The sequence below is a fragment of the Platichthys flesus genome, chromosome 5 (assembly GCF_949316205.1).
Source record: "Platichthys flesus chromosome 5, fPlaFle2.1, whole genome shotgun sequence".
Taxonomy (NCBI): Eukaryota; Metazoa; Chordata; class Actinopteri; order Pleuronectiformes; family Pleuronectidae; genus Platichthys; species Platichthys flesus.
In genome coordinates, this window is record NC_084949.1 from 21447893 (window position 1) to 21470452 (window position 22560).

The 22560-nt window shown below is 44.3% G+C and overlaps 1 protein-coding gene across 5 annotated transcripts in view; it reads right to left on the minus strand.

Moving 5' to 3' along the window:
• lrba (LPS-responsive vesicle trafficking, beach and anchor containing) overlaps positions 1-22560 on the minus strand; it is a 173383-nt gene that overhangs the window by 1750 nt on the left and 149073 nt on the right. For 3 of the 5 annotated variants that reach the window (XM_062387882.1, XM_062387883.1, XM_062387880.1), the window contains 8 exons: positions 16818-16907; positions 14476-14653; positions 12890-12955; positions 11077-11232; positions 8535-8702; positions 4725-4826; positions 3966-4162; positions 234-385 (listed from right to left, as the gene is read on the minus strand). In XM_062387882.1, coding sequence (XP_062243866.1) covers positions 234-385; positions 3966-4162; positions 4725-4826; positions 8535-8702; positions 11077-11232; positions 12890-12955; positions 14476-14653; positions 16818-16907 — 1109 coding nt within the window. The remainder of the gene's footprint in view (positions 1-233; positions 386-3965; positions 4163-4724; positions 4827-8534; positions 8703-11076; positions 11233-12889; positions 12956-14475; positions 14654-16817; positions 16908-22560) is intronic. The other 2 variants (XM_062387884.1, XM_062387881.1) reach the window with 1 other exon arrangement.

Consider the following 22560-nt stretch of genomic DNA (forward strand, 5'->3'; position numbering starts at 1 on the left):
ACTTACTCAAGAATGTCACAAAAAGATAAATGTAATGTTTTAACTAACATCTAATATCCAACGTATATATGTCGAGTTGAATGGAATTAGACATAAGCCACCACGTGAGGCTTTGAAATCACAAGTGCATTGGATTTTATTCCTTGTAATATTTTCCCCTTCATAGGAGGAAGAATGTTTCATGTATACCTTCATGAATATCCCTCAGAGTGTGCTGTGTGTGTGGTGATTACCTTTGGTCTTGTGAGATGGCCATGGAGCGGATTCCTGCGTCACAGCCCGGGTACGAGAACAGCTGCTTGAGGTTGTGAACCTGCCAGACAGAAACGATCCCCCCGTCTCCGCCTGTCAGCAGGTACTGGCCGTCACGACTGAGGAGCATGGCCTGCCCGGGACACACAGAGGAAAAGTTCATTAATATCTGTTCAATGAACATTAGAGATTTTATATTTAGCTTTTGTTTGGTCTCCCGATGGTAACCAGTTCAACGGGAGACGTCCTGAATTGTTGGATCATCTGTAAACTGTGCTCAGCAAAACTCTTTTCAACCTGGCACCAGGAGCATAAATTGTCTGGGAATAGGTCCGGTGAACTGGGACCAGTTTGTCTCTTCTGTCAAAGTTAAGCTCATACTGTGAGGTCATGTGATCCAACAAAAGATCCCAGGTCAGAGCTGCCGTCCTTCAGGGCTTTCTGTACACAAACCCCCGACTCGCAACAAAGATGGCTCCCCACCGTGCGGCTCAGAGATTTACTCGTCTCATCTGCTTTCCCTGCAAACTGTAACAGCTGAACGGCTCCCGCAGGATTCAGACCTACACAAATCAAGTCCTGTGTTGGAGTCCATTATGTGCACGGCGTACAGTGGGAGCTGGAACTTGAAGAGTCAGGAGCCTCAACCGGAGAGTAAGCGTAGCTGATGAGATGACGAGGCCCAGTGAGAGTTCCTAAAAGCAGCGAGTGGCACTAATTTAGATCTTATTCTCGTTTTGCGGTTTGGTGACGAGGAGCCGGGCCTCGCTTGAGATGCTTCAATCATCGGCAGCAGCATGTGCATCGAATCAAACTCACATGAAATAGACCAAATGAAACTTGACCTTCTGTTCTGAAGTTGGAACAAGTCATTTTCAGGAACTTGACTTGGTTAAGAAAACATAAATAACCCTTCAGGAGCGGCAGGGCACAGCGGATTGGACATTACCAAAAAAGCGTGCAGCCTAAATTGGGGTAAATCTTTTGTGTATGTTTATATATGTATAAAAAAAACTTTGGGTAATTTCCTACCGCACTGAATAAAAATAAATCTGTTTCTCATTCTCATGAGTTAAGATCGGCAAAGACGCCCGTGTGACAGACGCATGAAATGGACACAGCGCTGGCGAGACGCCTCCAGAATCAATCCAGACTGATTGCCACGTCAGATCATCATCCAAGATGGCCGCGAACGAAGCATGACTGAGTGCAGCCATGTTGTGATTTGTGTCGTCTAAGTGTGTTTCGTGTGCACAGTAGTTGTCGTGCGCGTCAACATTCGGAGTTAATCTGACATCGTGAATGAATATCAAACCGTTATCCAGCAAATCGTGATGAACGGGACAACAAGGGAACAAAATGTTACAAAATAGTTTGTAAAGAAAGATTTCAAATTTAAAGTAGCGCTGGTTTGGTTTCAGGCCACTTGGGGGCAGCAGAAGGAAACTTAGGAAACATAACATTCTATCACTTTTATTTTATGGCAAGACGTTGCAAACATATGTAAGTACATAATTAGTTATTCTTGAGTCACTTGAGGAATGTAAGTCTAGTATTTTATCTTCGTTTTGGTCTCAACCAACTCATGGAAAACTCTGTAGCTGCCAAACGCTCTAAGTTCAACTTATTAAAGTTACTACATCTGTATTGGAGAATGCAAATGTCTGAGTCTGCTGCTCTGGATGTTTTCCAGAACTGTTTCCTGACAACCCCCTTGAAAAATGTCCAGAAAACGTCAAGAAACAAACTATACAAATATGTCTGTCTGGAACAGAGGAGCCACACATGTAGAAGACACGGTCGAAGACGCCAACTTGAAAAGACGATGAGATTCAGGAGCTTCAGGCGAAGAAGGACGACAACGCTGTCGATGTGTTGTAAACAAAAACACATGATTTCCTTGGAGGACTTCACACGCGTCATGTCCTGCCTCTCACACCCAGACACCAACTCCACACGCTGCCCTGGTGTCCTGAACACGTCTGGACAATCTCCTGCCATGTTCTTCATATGTAAAAGACAAAGTTCATGTGTGAAATCCACCTAACTGGCAGGTGGTGACCCCCCCCCCCCTTCCTTGTTACACATATATAAAATGTTTTCTTAGTGCTGCTTTACACTTCACGAGTTGATAATACAAACCCAGTTAGTCATGAGTTGAACAGATGCTGTATTTCAACGATAACAGTCAAATAAAAAAAGACAGTAAGAACTTCTTTTTTTTTTACCAGTTGCTGTATTCTTTGTGAATCTACTAACAGAGTCCGTGACCTCGGTGCGGCGCAGCGGGCGGCCGGGGAGCTGGCAGACATGTCAGCCCGGCCAGGTAGGAGGCTGCAGACAGACATTATAAATCAGACCTCTACCACTGGGCGGTCAAACAAGATGGCCGATGGCTCTGTGGGAGCTAAGATGGCTACCCGGGCTCAGATGACTAAAAAATGAGTGCAGCAGGAACACATGCACTTTTAATGCCCATATTTCCTACTTCTCATGGGGAACACTGGGTGGACGCTGGGACCAGAATAGGTAAAAAAAGTGGAATTTATGGAGCTGTTTATGCCCCTGTAACATGGACGCAGGCTGGGGAGGGGAAAAACCCTGGAATGGTTACACTGCCTGAGTTATACCAGTACTTAAAAGACTGTAATCCATTCAGTATGGCTCCTGTCACTTGATTCTGCTATTAGGCTAGGATGCCGACTGTTAGCCTGTCATCTAACCTCTGACTCCAGACCCTTATAAATTCACAGCACATACATTCCCTCTCTTTCTCGGTTTGACTCTCCGGCTCTAAGTAGATACCGCGGGCCGGGACACGCACTTATTTATCATGGAGTCAAACTGTGCGGAGGCTCCGACGGCAGAGAAGATTGATTCTGGTATGTACACGAGTGCACTAGATGCTGCGGCGGCTCGGGACCAGCGGGGTGGAGCTGAGGGGAGCGGGGCGGGAGGAGGCCGAGGCTCCAGCAGCCTCATTGAAGATGTTAAGATTTTCTTAATGCCATTTGACACGGCTGGAATTTAAAACGAGAGCCGAGCTGAGGACAAACACAAAGCTGTGACACATCTGTCCTGCTGGAGAAACAACAGAGTGCTCTGAAACCTCTTTTACAAACTTTGGATTTGTCTGTGTGTATGAATTAACCACTTCCTATACAACTTATATTTGTGTTTATATCCCCGGCTGGAGCTGCTTTCTCGGAGCAGGCTGGCTGGCAGGTCGGGGGCCTCGGCACCAGAGCTTTTCTTAATGGGAAACAGGCGTGCGGCTGTCTGTCAGAGCCAGCTTACAATTCCCAGGCCCAACCGGAAACAATGGGTCGGGGAAACCAAAGGCAGTAGCCGTTATCCTGTGTCACTCCAGCCACAAGGGAGGAAATGTGGGAAACGTGTCGTCCTGCGCCGGAGGGTAGTTAATGGTGTCGGTGTCCAGAGCTGACCGCTCCTCTGGAATGTTCTCTGCAACGGCTGCCGACGCAATCTGACCTGACAACAGGCTCCTGGATCAAAAGGACCGTTTCCTCTGGTGTGTGCTTGTGAGAGGGAATAAAGGCGACGTGAAACCATAGTTTGCCCCCCCCCCCCCCCCCCCTCAGATCTCGGTAAGAACGGCTTTAATCAGTGAGGACTCTCTCACGCTGATGTGGTGCAGACACACATATTTCTCCCAATGCGTTCTCATGCAGAGCAATGCGTCTCCTCCTCACCTTGATGCTGTCCTCCACCTCCATGTGTCCCAGCAGTTTGCCGTTGACACTGAAGAGACAGAACTGTCCCTTGTCGTAGTAGACCATGCAGTGTCCCTCGGTGGAGGACTGGATGAGGCGGGGCCGCGTGCACCGCTCCGGGACCTCCAGGGTCCTCAGCAGGTCCCCATTCATGGAATGGATCAGACAAGGGCCCTCTGCAAACAGACAACACAACACGACACGTGGAGTTAGATCAGTTCACTACAAACTTTTATAAAGAAATCATTTTGTCTTTTTGGCCCGGCTCAGACCAGAGAGATCTGATCATAAGTGAACAGCATCAGGTCACTGGTTCACACCTGATATTACAATGCATCATGAAGATTACAGATGTGTCTGATGTCACTGTGTTTGTGTGAGAGAGAGAGATAGAGAGAGAGGAGAGGAAAGAGATGGATGTGTGTAGCCATGAGAAATATTTTACCAATCTAAGAGCAGTATAAATTGTTATGTGGTGATCACAAACAAATCGACGTATGGTCATGCACTAATAAGTTTAAACTCTTGTAAGTCAAACCTCTCTTGGATTTTTATGTTCACATAACAAAATGTCGTCCCAGTGAACTTCTGACAGCAAATTGAGTCTTGGAGCCGACCTGAACTTCCCAGTCATGATCGAGTCATGAAGGACGGATGTGAACACCAGCTCTGAACTTTGTTGTGAAGTATGAATTTAGACTCTGGAGGTTTTTATTCAGACGAACAGGAAACTCTCACCTTTGCAGCCGCTGATGACGACGCCCAGCTCGGCACACACGCTGGCACACGTCACCTCACAGTCGTGGCCCGTCAGGATGGCCCGCGGTGTGGTGAACTCTGCTGGGGAAACCAGACACAACACATATAACCATGAGCAGCACCAGCATCCAGGGTATAACCCCCACTGGTCTCTAGAGGGAGCACGGAGCAGAGAAAATCCTCATTCGTCCATATTTTATAGTTCTGATAAATGAAATGATAAAGTCAAAACACATTAAACTCAGAAATAGTTCAGCTCAGAGAGGATTTCTTTAAACATTGTCTTTTTTTATCCAAGCATGTGTGTTATTGCATCAAGCCTGTTTTCCTCTACACACATTTCTCCCCTCTTTCACTCTCCCTTTCGAGCACTTGTCACCCACCGCCTCTCCCTATCTTTAAAACCCTCTCCCCATGACTGCCTTCACTGGATCCAGATGTTTCAGAGAGAAAGGGAGAGAGAGAGAGAGAGAGAGAGAGAGAGTAAGTTACGTTCCTGAAGTCATAAGGATTGTGTGATTTTGTTTAGGTTTGAGCTGTCAGGCCGAGCGACAAAACAAAACCGCCTTCCACTTGCCCGTCTGTATGAAGCACATCTGTCCACCCAGATGTTCACAGACGCTCAGACGCACGGAGCTTAGGACTTTTCTAAATGCGTAGATGCATCGACGGGCCACAGATGCAGTTTCTAAACGTTTTGTTGTCTTTTAGTGTGAAAAATGAGGAACTGGAGGTGAGTGGAGTGTGTGTGTGTGAGTGTGTGTGTGTGTGTGTGTGTGTTCAGTGGCCAGCAGTAAGGTCAGCTCAGGGTTCATTGGGGGTTTATTGCTCTGGGAGGGGGCCTCGTCTGTAGTGACCCCATCTTCTTCTGTTAGAGGTCAAGTTCAGATCAAACAGAGAAACACAGCAATGACACTGAGTGGTTTAAAAAAAACTGAAAATGTTTAAAAACACTATTTTTCCACCAACCTACGTATATCAGTCCCAAATCTAAAAAAATAGTTCAGCAGAAAAAGTGAATTTCTTACGGGAAAGTCCAGCTATGTCATACAGTGAGTAGTTTCAGTTTTGTTAGATTCTCTCTTTAATTGAATTATATGATATAAAACTCAGCGCAGGTTCACTAATAAGGCAGGTAGGTCAGCCATAGCTACTGTTACGCTCTAATTAGATTTAAGAGAAAGACTATACACGACATTCTGCTCGCTGAACCCTCTCGTTAAAAAAAAGGAGAGGGCGAGCTCCAGTCACATGAACAGACTGTAAAGACGGAATCAGTGTTTCACATGAATATACGATGAATAAAACAACTGAGTCTATACATGTGTTATTCATAGAGCACTTTCAAACAATCCATGTTCAGGAGGGTATGGGATACTGTTAGGATACTCACTCATTACGCTGCTGTTATCTCACGACAAAGAAATATAACTGTGGCTTGATAAGTTACAGTTAAACCATAACTACAACTAAAAGAGAAAAGTCAAATAAAACCAAATAAATAGAGGTTGAATTGACAAAATAATTGTCACATATCAGCAATAGAATCCCAGATACAGACATGTCAGTGAAAGACTCGTAAATCGGTCAGCCTCTTGTTTTACATGTGACCAGCTGACTGGTTCATTTTGAAAAACAGGTGATAAAAGTAAAGTTAGACCACAGAGGCCTGTGAGTATGAGCAGGATGTTGGATCTCATCAATAAATCTGAAATTGGTATATTTGTTAACTTTTCGAGCCTCTACCTAATGACACTGGGAGGCTATTGGTTGTGTGATCACGTGAGGTGTTTGGCTTTGGTTGGTAACACTAGTAGATTTAAATTATTTTATGTTTCTCTCTTTTTTGTGGCTAAACATAAAGTAGAGTAAACACTTAGACATGTATAATATTGCTGGAAAGTGATGTGTTTTGCAATGTATTGTCAATATTTGGCAGTTGGCAGTTCACAGTCTATGAATTTAAATAAAGGGACTCAAATGTGTGTTTAAATTTCTAAAATGATGGTGTGAATATCAACATTTCTTTAAAAATTGAGAAGATTTACAGCTTCATGCAAATATTGCTTGAGCTTTAACAACCGAAGAAAACTTTTTGTCATCCTCAGAAAGTTCAGTCACTTTAAAACTCAAAATCAAAACACATGACTGCAAGTGTCACCTCGACTGTGGCCAGCAGATGGCAGTGGTGTCTGTGGAAATGTGTTGGTGTTGGTCATTGTGCACGTGTGTGTATCAGCCATTCTGAGGCAATTCACTCCAGCTTATGAAGTGTGTGAAATATTTACACAGCAATATGCATGAAAAGCAGTGTGTGTGTGTGTGTGTGTGTGTGTTTGTGTGTATGTGTCACATGCTCTCATATAAATTTGTCTGGATCCTTCTTCTTAATCTTACACGTTTACATTTTTGGATGAAGAAAAAAGAAGATTGCTGTCTGTAAGTATTTTGTGACTGTGTGTGTGTGTGTGTGTGTGTGCGTTGTATACAGCAGAGCTAAATGTCTGGGTGAGCCTCCTGTGGTCTGGGGCAATGGAGCATCACATTGTGGCGGTGAGACGTTGGGATGACGACTGCTTTGTCTGCTCCTCCAGCTCCAGCGCGGTAACTGCACCGAGCCAAGTGAGGTTAGACTGACACACGCACAAACACACGCTTACACGGAAAATATACAGCACAATGCACGGGTACACAAAAAAACAGAACCTCTTTATGGCATATGATAATTCCATAAATCAATCAAAGCCCAGTGCGCTCTTGGAAATATGCTTTCGAATTGTTGCCGCACAGAAGGATGTGATTATTTGTGTCAGTTTATCTAAACCTCGTGTGACCTTGCAACATTCAGTCAAAGTCGGTAAACAGCAACTTGTAGGCTGTGATGGAGATCAACAGCATCTGAAGTAGACAAAATGCTGCAAGAAAAATGTGATTTTTATGTATTTAATTCTAAAGAGCAGTTTTTTTATCAAGGTTTTACACATGGGGAGTAAAAAACACTTTAAAAAATAGGAGCAGAAAATGAGGTTTATGTGGTTTAAGCTCATCCCTCTTTTTTGTCTCCTTTCTTTTTAAATCCCTGTAAATTAACTAAAGTTAAAGAGTAAAGATTTTTCATCGTAGCTGAAGTAAGTGACAAAAATCATCTGAAAAGCCCCCCCCGAAAAAATATCAAAGCCAATGTGGCTCATTACCCAAATCACAATTTGTCATAAATTCCAGCCCCTTTTATAATAGATCACTTAACATAGTGTACGTCAATCTAAGCCCACCAAATTAGCACCGGGGAGGCTAAGTACTGAGCAATGTGCGCTCGGGGCTTTGATCCTGGCTAATGCCACATGTTATGGTAACATCAGGAAGGCCCCGCGACATTTTTCACTTTTATCGACCAGCGTGACCCCGTGGCCCTCGGATGGTGGTGAACTTTCACGTGCCGGCCGGCGACCCCCAACGTCACGTTTAACGTCTCTAAGTGGCTCTCACTTTCACTCACATTAAAGACAGATTCTCTGAAGCTCTCACACACACGCGCACACACACACTTTATCTGGTCCCACACACACACAATCTCAAACACATTATCGAAAGCTGTTCCTGGTGCGACAGTGCTGCGAAATCCAATCTGTATGCAGGAGGCCTGGCCTGGTCACACGAAACTAGTTGTTACTTTACAGAGCGAGGCCGTAAATCACAGAGTCACAACTGTCTGGGAGAGTGAGCACTCAGAGAATACCCGTCCGTGTGTGTGTGTGTGCACATATCAGACTGGTTGGCCAGTGAACTTACTGCCGAGGGTCTCTCCGATGCTGCTGTGCTTTCCGTTCCAGTACCACAGCAGCAGGGTGGCGTCCCTGGAGCCCGACAGGACGTAGCAGTCTCCCCCGATGTAGGACTCGGAGCGAGCCAGACACGTCACCACGTCGCGGTGCCCGAACACGATCTGAGTCAGTTTGCCTGCAGAAGCACACAAACAAGTGGAATAAATATTCATTTGTCTGCCACGTCTGAACAAAACACACATACACGGGACCACTTATTGTGCTTTTATGACAAAACCTCATGTAAATGTGTTGGATGTAATTATTTCAAACTCCACACCATGTGTTTGTTGATCATCTGTCTGCTCAGCTAGTTCCTCCACAGGATCAGACTTCTAATTCCCAGACAAGGATAAATATTTGTTCCAACTCTGTGTGTGTGCGTGTGTATGCATGTGTGTGTGCCCATACACATGCACTGCACTCCATGTGTATATATAAAGAGTCTAATTGCTGTCAGATTTCCAGACCACAGCTCCACTGTCTAGCTGTCTAATATTCATTACGCTCCTCACAGTGTGACCTCTCGCAGTCAAAAAGGGAAATAGTTTGCAACACATGACATTTCTGTCGGGGCGTCAGAATCGCCCCCCCCCCCCCACTCGATAATTAAGCCATAGCTCAGTGAGGAGATGAGGATTATTATGAAAGTGGGTGGGTCACTGACTCGACTTCCAAAGAAGAACAGAGACATCAAAGATGTAAAATGTTTGACATCTTTATAAACACTGAAAATAAGTAATGGTGGCTGCTGCAATAATGGCTACCATGCACCTAGTAGTCCACACTCATCCGCTCCAGAACGCACACGCACACACACACACACACACACGGCCATGCACAGACAAATCAAATTGGATGTGTGTGCATGCATGCGTATGAGGCTATGTGTTCTGTGCACGTGTACCAATCAAGTCTTGTAATTGATAAAATCCCTCAGTTCTTTAACCTGGGGGCTTTGGGGACCTTGGTAGCAGCTGTTGAGCGCGTGCGATTAAACTGTGTTCACGTTCCAGTCGTCCACCCCGGTGGCAGTAGCACAATAGAGCCATCTCTACACTCCCATCCCTCCATCCCTTCCTCCTCAGTTAAGAGACAGGGAGGGCCTGGCCTATAGAAATTGAATTTGGGTTGGTTGTATAGATGTGTGTAGGACTCTGAATGGGGCTGAGGGAGGAGAGCTGGGGAGCAGCGTGCACAGATGAAGCTCCAGACAGTTTCATTTAGGACCCCTGACCTGGTGGTGTGGGTGTGTGTGTGTGTGTGTGTGTGTGTGTGTGTGTGTGTGTGTGTGTGTGTGTGTGTGTGTGTGTGTGTGTGTGTGTGTGTGTGTGTGTGTGCATCTGTGGCTATGCAAGCATCTTAATAGCATTCAGACACACAATGCATCAAATAATGAACACAGAGTTTAACAATAGTCCAAAATATTATTGGGATGTTGAGCTAAACATTTTTTATGTCCGAGATTTTGTTTCTATAATTTTCCAAATAACTACACCAACTAGAATAACTTGACAAAAGGGCCTCCAACCTGAAAACCCACAGTTTCCTGTCACAATTGAAAACCTCTTGAAGAAATGATCCAGTTCAACAGTTGAACTGAACAACTGACTTCGGGGACATGCAGCTACAATGAACTGTTGACAGCACACAAGCCTTGAACTGGTAAAACTAAAGGGGAAAATAAAGGCCCTGCTGTGCCAAGTAATTGTGCAAATTTCATAACGATTGCATGGGGACAGAAACTGTGCAGTAGAGCAGAGAACAACATCTGTGGCACAACAAACACTAGAGACTGTGAACTGCATCGTTTATTGAACCCAACATCTAAAAACGGTCAAATTCTAAAGGAACTGCAATAATCATTACATCACATAGGACGAAAGTGTAGCACAAAACCAAAACACACAGGAGATGTGTGGAGCAAAGCCCAGGGAGGTTCATTAACCATAAAAAGGTTAATCCCTTTAATCTCTTCATTTAAAATTCACGGAAATCTGTTTATGGGTTTATGAGACATCTGAGGTTCAGAGTTGACGCTGTGGCCCGAGAGTCACAAAAACTAATAGGGTTCATCCTCTGGCTGGAAGATGAATGGAAAATCAATTCCACTGCCACACCTCCAGTGCGTTTTTATATTACTGTTAGAGTTTAACATTTTATGGCGTTCATGGATTTATTAAGCAAATAATGGACCTGGTATCAACTTGCATTATTTCACACGTGACAACATGAGTATTACATGTAAATAACTATCTCTACCTCTAGAAAATTGCAAATAGCTGTAGCACCAAAGGGAGGTGGTGTTTTGCAGAATCTGAAGACATTTGTTTTTTAGGTTGAGGTTTTAGTTGAGACACAAACACGTTACAATGAGCATTTATTATGTCTAATGAAAGAAAACGATACAAAAGATTTGGCAGAATGGAATTGGAGATATTGAGTAAATCATATTATCCTGAAAAAGAAGCAGTTTTTTGTGATTTCTCCAGAACAGAACATCTCAGTACCTGAGTCAGTGGAGTAGACCCTGAAGCTCTTGTCCCAGAAGCCACACAGGAGGATGAAGCGGTTGTCGGCCGTGATGATGAAACACTGCGAGCTGATCTGGATGCTCTGGTCCAGCAGGTCTGAGATCTGACGCCGGTGACTGCCCACGTTATTGGCTGGAGGAGAGGAGAGAGAGAGAGAGAAAACAACATAAAAGATAACATGATAAAAATGTAGACATGCACAGAAAAGTGTTGAATCGACAACCTGTGACACACAATTTACTGGTTTTTACGCGTCAGCTATAAGAGTTCACACTCCGATGCATCTCTACTTAAGTTTTACTGCACGGCCCAGAGAAGATTTGTGAGAGAATACATAAAACATCCTGGAGGTGAAGTTTACAGGACTTCACATTGTTCGTGAGAGAGCCTGAGAAATTATGGAGCGTGTGGAGCTTCACAAAATATGTCCACATTCGACTTCGTGCTCGTGTAATTCCAACCAATGGTTAGTTAGAAAGGAAATATATGGACGTTCTCTCTTCCGTAAGTGGCGCCTTTTGTCTTTCCCAGAGAGATATGTCCACTGTGAAGTATTTCTTATTTGGTGGGGTCAAACAGCGCCGGGGAACAGGTGTCAGAGAAGAGTATGGAAAGTGAGAAAGTCCAGGGTGCAAGCTACAGCTGATACCTCAACCCGTTTTCAACATTCCCTCCAGCCACACTTGGCTCGGAGCTCATCCTCAATTTACTGTGTTTAGCTCAGGCTCCTCCAGGAATGCAAACAGTGTAAATATATTACTGACAAGCACAGAAATCCCCTCAACCGCCCTCAAAACATCCACACGCTCCCACGCACGCACGGAAATATACTATTTAGTGCCTTATCTGAACGGAAAGATAGGAGAGAGCAACAATGATAAATCTAATGATAAAATAAAACAAATATATCCACGATTTAGAAGATAAAATTAGCCCTGAAAACACACTCCCACTGTAATGCTACTAGAAAACCTGAGTTGAATTTAAAAAATACGGATCCAAAGACAAAGCGAAATACCGGGGCGTGCAAATAAAGATGAATATGTGAGACTAGCGCCTGGTTATTTTCAGAAGAGTAGAAATGGTTGAGTGAGACTACAGCTTTCACAGAGAAAGAACAGCCCCCCCCCTCGGCAGGCGTGCGTGAGATCGCGAGCGGCAGCAGAGAAGCGAAGGCGGGAGTGGATGGAAGTGCCGGGTCTCTGTCTCCCTGCTCCACCAGTGCATCCCATACATCACCGCGGCTCGGCACTCTTCTCCTGCTCATCAACAAGTCGTGAAGGATGAGAGGCGCCCATATTGTCCTGACAGCCGTCCGCCGTGCATTCTCAATCACACATTATTACCACATTCATATTCATTTCCATTGACACGCGTCCTTTCCCTCCGCTCAAATTAAACCAAAGAGGATGCAAAAAGGAGGGAGGGATGGGGAGGGAGGAAGAGAGGGGGGGGGGGGGGGGGGGTGGGGGGAGTTGATGATGAAATGCCGGCCTAGGCCACAGCTCATTGCATTCCAATTTGCATGCAAATGGCTCAGTGTGAGAGCAGGGGGCTATATCATGAGGAGTGAACTGGGGCAGAGGCTGAGAAACAACTCTAATCTACTGTCCAGGGACACGGCAGTGCAGACTGCCATGAGTCACCAAGATGCCGGCGGTAATCAAACATAAATCCACACACACACACACACACACACACACACACAAAAAATGCACATATAAGCTCACACTATGTAAAGAATATGCAGGTTATGTGGATTCTTTTGGAGCCATAAATGACAACGTACCTATGAGCGGGTCAATCTCCACAGGAAGTTGGTACTGCTGGTCCTGCACCGTGGAGCTCTGATGACCTGACAGAGGAGGAAGACAGACTGGATTAATATTGTAATCGTGTGGCCTTGTGGGAGAGAGTCACTGGTTTCCTGTTCATTGTAAAACACTGAAACTGAGAACCATAACGTCAGTGTCACCCCAGCCGAGCACAGAAGTTCCTCCTCCACGAATTAGACATCAATTATGTCCGGAAGGAATCGAGGCCATAGAGACGACGATTCCTCACGTGCTACAAAAAGACTTGGTCTGTATTCAAGTGTAAAAGATGATCATAATGAAACATTTCTGTGCGACTGAAAGATCCTCACACGGATTGATTTAGGGCTGCAATTATATGATCATTATCCATCAGCTTGAATTGTTTTTTAATCAACCAATTAATAATTCAGATTCAAATATAAACTGCTGGCTGCATAATTTAACACATAACCGACGTGTGAGAAATTAAAAGATAAACCAACATTGTCTTATTAAGATGTCGGGACAATATCGTATATTCTGAAATGAACCATTTTACCCATTAAGGACTAATGGTCGAGTTTTCAAAACCATTTCAGTAAAAAACATCTTTCACTGTTTCTATAGGCTCAATGCTACTTCTCCACTTTGTTGGTTTTGTCTGATAAAGACTTTCGGTTGAGAAGGTTGTGATTCCAGTATTTTGAGAAGTTGATCCAAACCATTCATCAAACCGAACTGTAACTTGTTGTTGATCCACTCGTCCATGACTGATTGTTTATGCACCGGTTTAATTATTTAGATATCATAACAAAACTGATTATGAACACAAACCCCGGTGCAGTGTTCAATCATAATGGAGCTGCACTGTCCATTAGCTGCATCTACTTTAAAAGCAGAAACATTAAATGTGAGTGATGTCTGCAGCTCTGTGTTGTTCTCACTGTGCTCGTGAACACAAGTTGGAAGCGTTCTTTTCCTGAAAAGAAGTTTGGATCTGCACTCATTTCCATTTTTCTCTCTTCTTTATCTCTTCTTTAGAGCAACGTGCAGAATCCAGTACATCCGCCCGATTAATGAGCTGCTTCTGAGCGGAGCACACTTTGTTTATTATCGTGCCGGCTCGCTAAACAGTTTAGGTTAATCAGTCGGGGTCTGTGGTGCGCATGGATGAGGTCTGTACTCTCTATGCGAAAACCAATCAGTCTTCATCCCCATAAATTCACAGATATCAGGTTTAATGTTTCTGCCGGGGCCGGGATGGATGTTGAGTAAATACGGTTTTGTGATGTGAGCGGCTGATGTACGGGGGGGGGGGGGGGTGTGGACATGAGACCTAACGCCGGCTGCTGCATGTGTCACATTTGATACTGCTATCCAGGAGACACAGTCAACTGTCTCCCAAATCAATGTCCATCCTTTAGAGACAAGACGGGTCAATCCTCAGATTAATGAGACGCTGAGTATCAGGGGAAAGGGATGAGGAGAGGAAGTGCGGTGGTAACCAAAAGATTATTGTAGAAGAATCAGGCTTGAAAATCACAGAACAAATTATTTTACTTGGACATGAAGCTCTTACCTGCCAAGCCGTGCCATTTGTTGACTGCAAAGATGCGGTTGGCGGTGACAGTGATGATGGCGGGCGAGGTCAGGCCCGGCTGCGTGTTGGCCGCCACGTGGGTCACGGGCGAGTTTGACGGGAACTTCAACACCATGATAACGTCCTGCTGCATCTGCTCCGTGAACATCAGCGGCGTCTGCAGGAGAAGATACTGTTCAGGCCCCCGGGGGATGGACAACGGAACGCAGGGACGAGACAGAGGACAGCCGAGAGGCAAAAGAGAGGGACGGGAAAAAAAAGACGAAGGGAAGCGGCCGCAGTTGGTGTTAAACGAAAAAGGAATGGAGGGAGGAAAAGAGAAGGAGAGACAGAAAGTTAGGAAGCCTGAGCAGGATAGCAGCTTCAAGTAGCACAGACAAGCTAAGAAAAAAGAGATTGTTATGTAGTAAGAACAGAAAAGGCTTTTGAGGTAACATTACAGGAAAACAGGATTTCTAATTTTAATAATAATGATTCTAATTTTCGGGTACAAGAAGGTGAGAAATCTAAATGGAAATTCAGAAAAATTAATATGAAACAGGATCTGAACCCAATCAGAATCAGAATCCTTTAGTCGAGCACCTATGGGAGATTTGGAACCATCAAGAAAGATGATGCTCTTCACAACCATCACCAAAACATTGAGTGAGGGAATATATTCCGGAAGAAAGATGTTAATTTCTCCAGTGGAGTTCACAATGCAAAGACACAATGAAGCTATGACATTTTTGTGTCTTCTATGTCAATATGTTCTCATATGCTTTTATAAAATTGTATTCTTCTCTTTTTTTGTACCTATAAACTTTCTGTGGGAATCAAAGGATCATCATAACAAAACCCTACTTACTAACACTTGATGTTTTTCTTTAATTTGTGACTATATATGTGTAATTTGTTCAAATACTTGGAATAATAATGTTTTCACACGAAGCTTTCAGAAAATACTGAACTAGTCAAGGTGGCATCCTCACATTAGCTAGTTTGATTCAAAAGTCCGATCCCCATTTTTCAGAACCTGGAGTCAGAGAATGCTTTGATATGCTAAATATTTTTAAAACACTATTAATTCTTGACAATTGTTTTGGTCCAGCACCAGTTCCAAGAATGAATTACTCTTGAAAACAATGGAAGTCTGTACTTATGCACAGTCGGTGATAACAATGTCAAAACAGTCGGCGAGCGCTTTCATTGACCCATCACATTGTTTCCTGTGGTTAGACAGGAGCTTATAAAGAGTGTTTGTACTAAGCAGCTCTAACACGGAGCCATTTTCCTCCTCGCGTGTAAAGAAGAGGAACATCGGTGTTTAACGTCAGGAGCCGGCCCGAGTGAATCCGGTGCCTCTGACAGGTAACCAGACGTACTGACAGTATCATTACCACCAGCACGGGGCGGACGCCGACACGCTGACAACACACTCACTTGCGAGAGGATGGAGAGAAAGTAAAGAGCAGGAAGATTTTAAAGGAAAGAGCAGAGGGGTGCTGGGAAGGAATATGGAGAAGTGGCGAGCGGCAGAAATGTGCTCTGGCGTCTGAATGTTGTGCTTGAAAACTAGATGTAGAGGAGTACAAAAAATAATAAATATATTTCAAAGGAATTTGTCGCTACAGTACGACTCAAAGCACCAGTCTGAGCTTGTGTGTGTGTGTGTGTGTGCACTAGGTGGTGGTCTACTGCCAGCTGTCAGCGCCACAGGGACACCACACTAATAGGGACTCATGGGGCCTCGGTCCATCACAGGCAGGCACACTGGCTGCACTCTGTGCCCCTTAAAAAGCCGTCACTTCACGACTGCTGTTCATTGCTCTCCTTTGCTGATCCAGCTTCCAGCTCAGGTGGAAAATCTGGCTCGGGCCCAGGTTTCCAGCAAAACCCTTTTCACTTAACAGACACGCACACACGCACACACACAAATGCCTGTGATCTCTCCCTTTCACACACACCTCGCTAATGATGAGAGAGGAGATGCTTTAAAACCTCGAGACCTTTCTTTCCCACAATTGCAGACGGGGAGAGAGAGAGAGAGAGGAGACTGGAGGTACAGGGGGGGGGGGGGGAATGAGCCAGAAAGTTTAGACTTATGTGAAGCAAAGCGGTGCCAACTTCAGAGTAGAACAGAAATCAGAGACAGCCTTAAGCAGGCAGAGTCGATACTGAGGCTCTGAGGGATACTGATCCATCCTAGTATTTTCAGACTGATCCATTGAAAGTACACGGGGTGTTTTCTGAGCTCATCTTATTTTCTGAGATGATCTGTTTGTGTGTGTGTGTCTGTGGGTCTGTCTGTGTGTTTGTGTGTGTGTGTGTGTACCACTCACCACTTGCATGGCTGAGCTTCTGGGTGGGTGTGGTTCGATGAGCAACTGGCAGGGGGTCTGTCCAAAACTCCTAATTTGAGACTCCACAGCCTGAGGGAGGAAAACGAAGAGAGATAGGAAAACAAGACAAGAAAAGAGATGTTAGACTTTGTCATCACATTTTCTAATAAACTTTAAATGTGAGTAAATACACAAATAGACTTAATTTATCGGTCTCACATGAGACCAGTCTATTGTATCATACTATTTTTCCTATGATTAAATAATTGCCTGATTAATGTTATACACCAATTCAAACAATTCTGTTCTTAAACCACAAAGAAAACACAGAGACGCAGCGAGAGGAAGAAAAATGCACTTGTGTTCAAACACACACACACACACACACACACACACACACACGTGTAAACATACTTTTTCACTGTGGGACACACTTGCACGCACAAACACACACACACCAATTTATCCTGGGCAGCCACACACACAGAACCAGAGGAGGGCTGGGACAGGCGGGCTTGTAGGCTGGTTAGCTGGTGTTAATGAAGAGGTATAGGACCATAAACGTCAGAGCAGACGCCGGCCGAGCAGCCCCTGGACATCATCACACAGCTCAGTGTCAGGCCAACGAGCCCGGGACGCAACACACCCACACTGGAGTGCAGGGCCGTGGCCATGTGTCCCAATGCTCTACACAGCATCGTGCCGTTGTTTAACATGGCAACAAATAAAAAGTAATGAATCTTAATTAAATTAAATTAAATGGATTAAAATATTTACCCATCACTATTTCTCATACTCTCATTTAACTTCACAGTAATCATTGAAAATCAGAGAATGCTTCCATTTTAGATGTTGGAAAACTTGACATTTTTACTTGATAAATAACAATAAACATTAAAAAGTTCATAAGAGCCGTGGAAAGAAATGTTGTGTTGATGAACTAATGGATCAAGCAACTACTTGCTTCCTCCAGGGAGGTTATGTTTCCAATGGCGTTTGACTTTTAGAAGGATCACCCAAAAACTAAGAATCTGTTGAAACACGGTGGAAGGATGGAACACGGGAGATAAACGAAAAACCATTACATTCAAGGTAGGGTATTGTTTGACTTTTTCACAATTATCCCAGGGAATCATTTCTGGATCTTGACTCAAATAATCAGGCATATTTAGAGAACTGATATATATAAGTGGATGTTTGGTGGAGCTTGATTGAATTTACTGTTACAGCAATACTATGGAAGCATCTCGATCAAATTCAAAATCCAAATAAATCTAGGCAGAGCAAACGAGGCAACATTTAAAATTGAGTTTTAAAAGAATAAATCTCGAAAAAGACATTTCTATACAAACAAATCAAAAATATAAAAGCAACAACAGAAAAGGCATGTGTGCAACGGATCAGTTCTGATTTATAAAAAGGGACAAGCAGAGAGAAAAAGGCCAAAACAGAATTATGACAGCGCTGTCAGTGTGTTGGTGTGCACTGTGACTGGCTGTGTGGGAGAGACAGCTTGTGTGTGTGTGTGTGTGTGTGTGTGTGTGTGTGTAGGCTGAGACGTTTGAGTCCGACTTGGCCAGGCCTGTGAGAATGAGCTCATGGTTGAGGCCTGCATATGGTATTTCCATGAGAAAAAAAAAAGGTTGGGAAGTTAAGTGGACTTGTAGCCATTGTCTGAAACTAACCAGAGACCCGAGAGGCCGAGAGAAGCAGAGATCTCAACTGTCTGTTAGAGCTTCTGACGGGTCAGGAGTCAAACAACAAGAGAGAAGTGAATGCAGAACTAAAAACACCAAGTGCAACGATTAGTCTCTTGCCATTTTACAGATTTTATAAACTTAACTTTTGCAGATATCTTGAGTCTCCCCTTTATTTACCTACATTAATCTATCTGAGCAGAACAATACACTGAAATCCTCCGGCAGGAAAAGATAAATTCACCCCTTCCTAGACCCATCTGAGTAAATTAGGTTTGCTTACCATGCATTTTCTATTTTAAAGTATGGATTTAAAAACAACAGTGTTATTATGCAAAGCAAAGAAGTGCAGCTATACAGAGAGAACTCCCTGAACATGTCTGTCTGTGGTGGTCAAGACAAATCTATTTATAGAACTCTATGTCGATCTGAACACACGCATGTCAGGGCTGAAAAGAGAAGCCTCTAGGATCCAGTGTTGTCCTGTATTTTTGTTAACACTTGTGTGTATGTGTGTTTGTGTGTGTGATGGGATTATAATGATCTTCCTCTGTTTTAAAGATCAGAGCACCTCCGCACACGACCCACAAGGATCGTGACGGACACTCTTAACCGTTTACATCGTCTCAGCAGTTGGTTTGTTAGTGAAAGGACGTCAGTGTATGATTCAAGGTCAAAGAGCCCCCCCCCCTCTCCTCTGCCTGCACAGCGGAGCATTTTGCTTTGGCTAATGCGTAGAAGAGACTCCTCAAAGCCACTCAACCTATCTTCATTAAGTGCGGCGCTGACATTTATGAGGCAGTGGAACGCTGGAAAGTGGCTGAGTCTAGGTCAGCATGTCCTCTCCCCGTGTGCCAATGCAATGCTCAGGTGATTATATGAAGGGCCATCCACAAGGCCAATCTCTTTTGGGGGCGCTGGCCCGTGTCTGATGAGGGTTTTCTATATTCTATACATTTAAATGGCTGCGACACCCTCGGCTCAGATGTCCCAGTCTGCTCTTTGATTTACTCGGTTACTTGACAAGATGGATTTCCATGTAAAACATGCAGTTCTTATGCAAATCAACCCGACAACATTGACTCTCTGGACAGAACAAAAAGAGGCGCGATGGCCTTGTGTTTTGACAAACAGCGTGGCCGCATAATCTGTATCTTCGGTTTAAGATGAAAGAAATATGAAATGAAGTGAAGGGCATTTTGTCCAAAGAAAATAAACGACCGGGTCTTGTGTTTGGTGAGTGACTTTGGCAGAGTGCCAAGGCCGGTTCACTCACTGTGGGTATATTTCCCGTCTTCTGCCGAATTACGCACACGCTATACAATTCAGACGGGGCTCTGTGTTGTGTTACTGGTGTAAGGGGCTGTGGGATTTTCCGTAATCACATGTGAAAGAAGGGAAGCCCTGTACAAGTAAGGGAAGGCAACACAGGGCGTGTTTCTCTTTATACGTCGAGAAGCAACACAGATGTCCGTGCGTGCCATGCACGGGGGGTTGCTCGCACCAACACACGAATGCATCTGCACACACACGGTTCTCCTGGAGAGTGGGGGGGTTCTGACATGCAGCGGAGGCAGGACAGGAAGTAATCATGGTTTTGAAAAACACAGCAGCGGTCTCCACAGCGTTCCCTAATCTGTGCTGAGATATTCCAAACTCTCCCCCAGAACAGAAACGTACACATAAACACACAGCCATGTGCATTCATGCTGATGAGCACACGTAAACATACAAAGGTATACACATATCAATGAATGCATGTATACAGACAATGTGTATGTACAAACATATCAAGGTATGGTCCACACAAACCTCTGCAGTCTGAGCCGGGTTCCGTGTGAGGTTGTTTGCGGTAGGTCGGTGTTAACGGCTGCCAAACAACGTGGCAGGAATACAGAATCAGCCAACCAGGACCCCAATCTACTTGCTTTTCCGACCCAAAGACACACATATAAACACACACCGGTCTGTGACCCGTCCCCCTGACATTGAACAGCCCTGAGGCCTGTCCTAATGTGGCCTAGCTTGGCCCAGACCGCAGCTCAGGCCTGAAACAGGGTTGTCACTCAGTAATGGCGGACTCTGGGGACACCTTCAAACCCCAAACCCTCCGTCCCAAAGCCCAGTGCAGCCCTCAGCCACCCCCGGTGCCCGGCTATGACGAGGCCCAGGCCTGGAACTGCGTTTCCACCCTGTGCACAGACAGGGCAGGCTTCCTTCCGCACAAACACAGTTGAAGGAGAGCCTTGGCGTGGCTCAGGGGGATCACACTGCTTTGGTTTATTTAACTAATTAAGGTTCTCAGACGAACAGTGTTTTCAATGAGGAAAAACCAGCAGATTTAGACTCACAGCATCACTGGAAAGAGAAAACAAGAAACTCTGTTTTCATCTCTAGGGAGTCAAACAAACAACACAGATTTATTCATTAAAAATATATATTATTGAGGATTTATTGAAAAATTAAGAAAAAAACTAACTTAACTAAAGATTTTATATTTCAGAAGCCTGCAATCCAAAATCCGTATTCCTGTTGTAATTAACAGCGAGACAGGGGGCGCTGTTCTGATACCACTCAAATCACACATGCACCTGCCTATGATGGTGCCTGTACATGTTGATTTATCAATCCCATGGTCACTGGAAGAGCTTGGCAGGAACAATGGAGTGCCAGTGATCCAATTTAGTGGTGTGTGTGTGTTTGTGTGTGTGTCTGTGTGCATGTTTATGTGTGTGTGTAAACCAGTAGGGTGGGTAATGGACTCACGCTGCATGTGGAAATGACCGGTGCACCCTGGTAATGAATCTGCATGTGTGTGTATGGGTGTGTGTGTGTCTGTGATTGTGTTTTTGTGTGTGTGTGTGCGTGTGATTGTGTGGCTAAAGGCCAAAGCACATCTGGATGGGAATTAGGGTGAATGAGGTGATAAATCAAGGAACTACCGCTGGTGCCTGTGATGCTCCAGTCACTGAGCATGAAGGGCATCAGAACAGTGGAGCCAGACGCATTTCAGCCTCTTGATACAACTCATCTCCATTTAACCCTCCACGCTATGAGGAGCTTCACCTAAAGGAGGATTACAACTGGTGTTATGTTCCTTTTTCCTTTTAGTAATAACATATAATCCCAATTTTCATTGCTAAAATGAGGGACGAAATAAATACTGCTCCAACAAAGTCAGTTGGAGCAGGAGACATTTAAGCAGGCAGACAAATAAACAGACTTCGCAGGAGCTATTTTAGTTTTTTTACTTTTAATTCAATATGTCAATAATCTTAGGGCAGTATTTATTTATGTTAACGTGCCCCCCCCCCCCCCCGCCCCCTTGTGCCTTAAATTGTATTTACACCTGAAAACTGAAGTAAACAAATGCAAGTCGGAAAAAAAACTGATTCAAACAGCCAGGGTCTGTGATGTCACAAACCTAAGAAACCAATCCTGTCAGCTTGTGGGTGGAGCTCTGTGAGCCATTTCAGCATATTCATAGATCCCAGTCACGGAATGAGGAAGGAAGGTGCAGACTAGAGTAACATTAAACCATTAATGGCCATGAGGGGAATTTTTTCATTAAAAATATATAATTCTGAGAAACAAATAAAAGGTTTAGGATGTATAAGACGAGGCTGTTGGCCTTTTAGCAACCATTAGCAAAAGTAGCACATCTAGGATTTTTCTAAATCAGGGGCCTTAAAGGATCCACTATTAACAAAGAGGGGAATTATATGTTTAAAACCATTTTGTGGTTCATTAAAGTGCATATTTAAAACATTTGTTTTTTATTAAAGACGACTAACTGGACAGAGACACTTCTGGGGACAGCCAGAGTTCAGCCTTGGCCCCGCCCCTAGGTTTGCAACTATTACATTATTATTATTACATGTCATTTGGCTGATGCTTTTGTTCAAAGTGACTTACTATTAGTACACTCAACATTAATGAGGGGCCATTTAGGGGTTCACTATCTTGCCAAGGACACTTCGGCATGCAAATGGGGAAGAGTGGGGATTGAACCGGCAACCTTCTTGTTGGAGAACGAACACTCTACC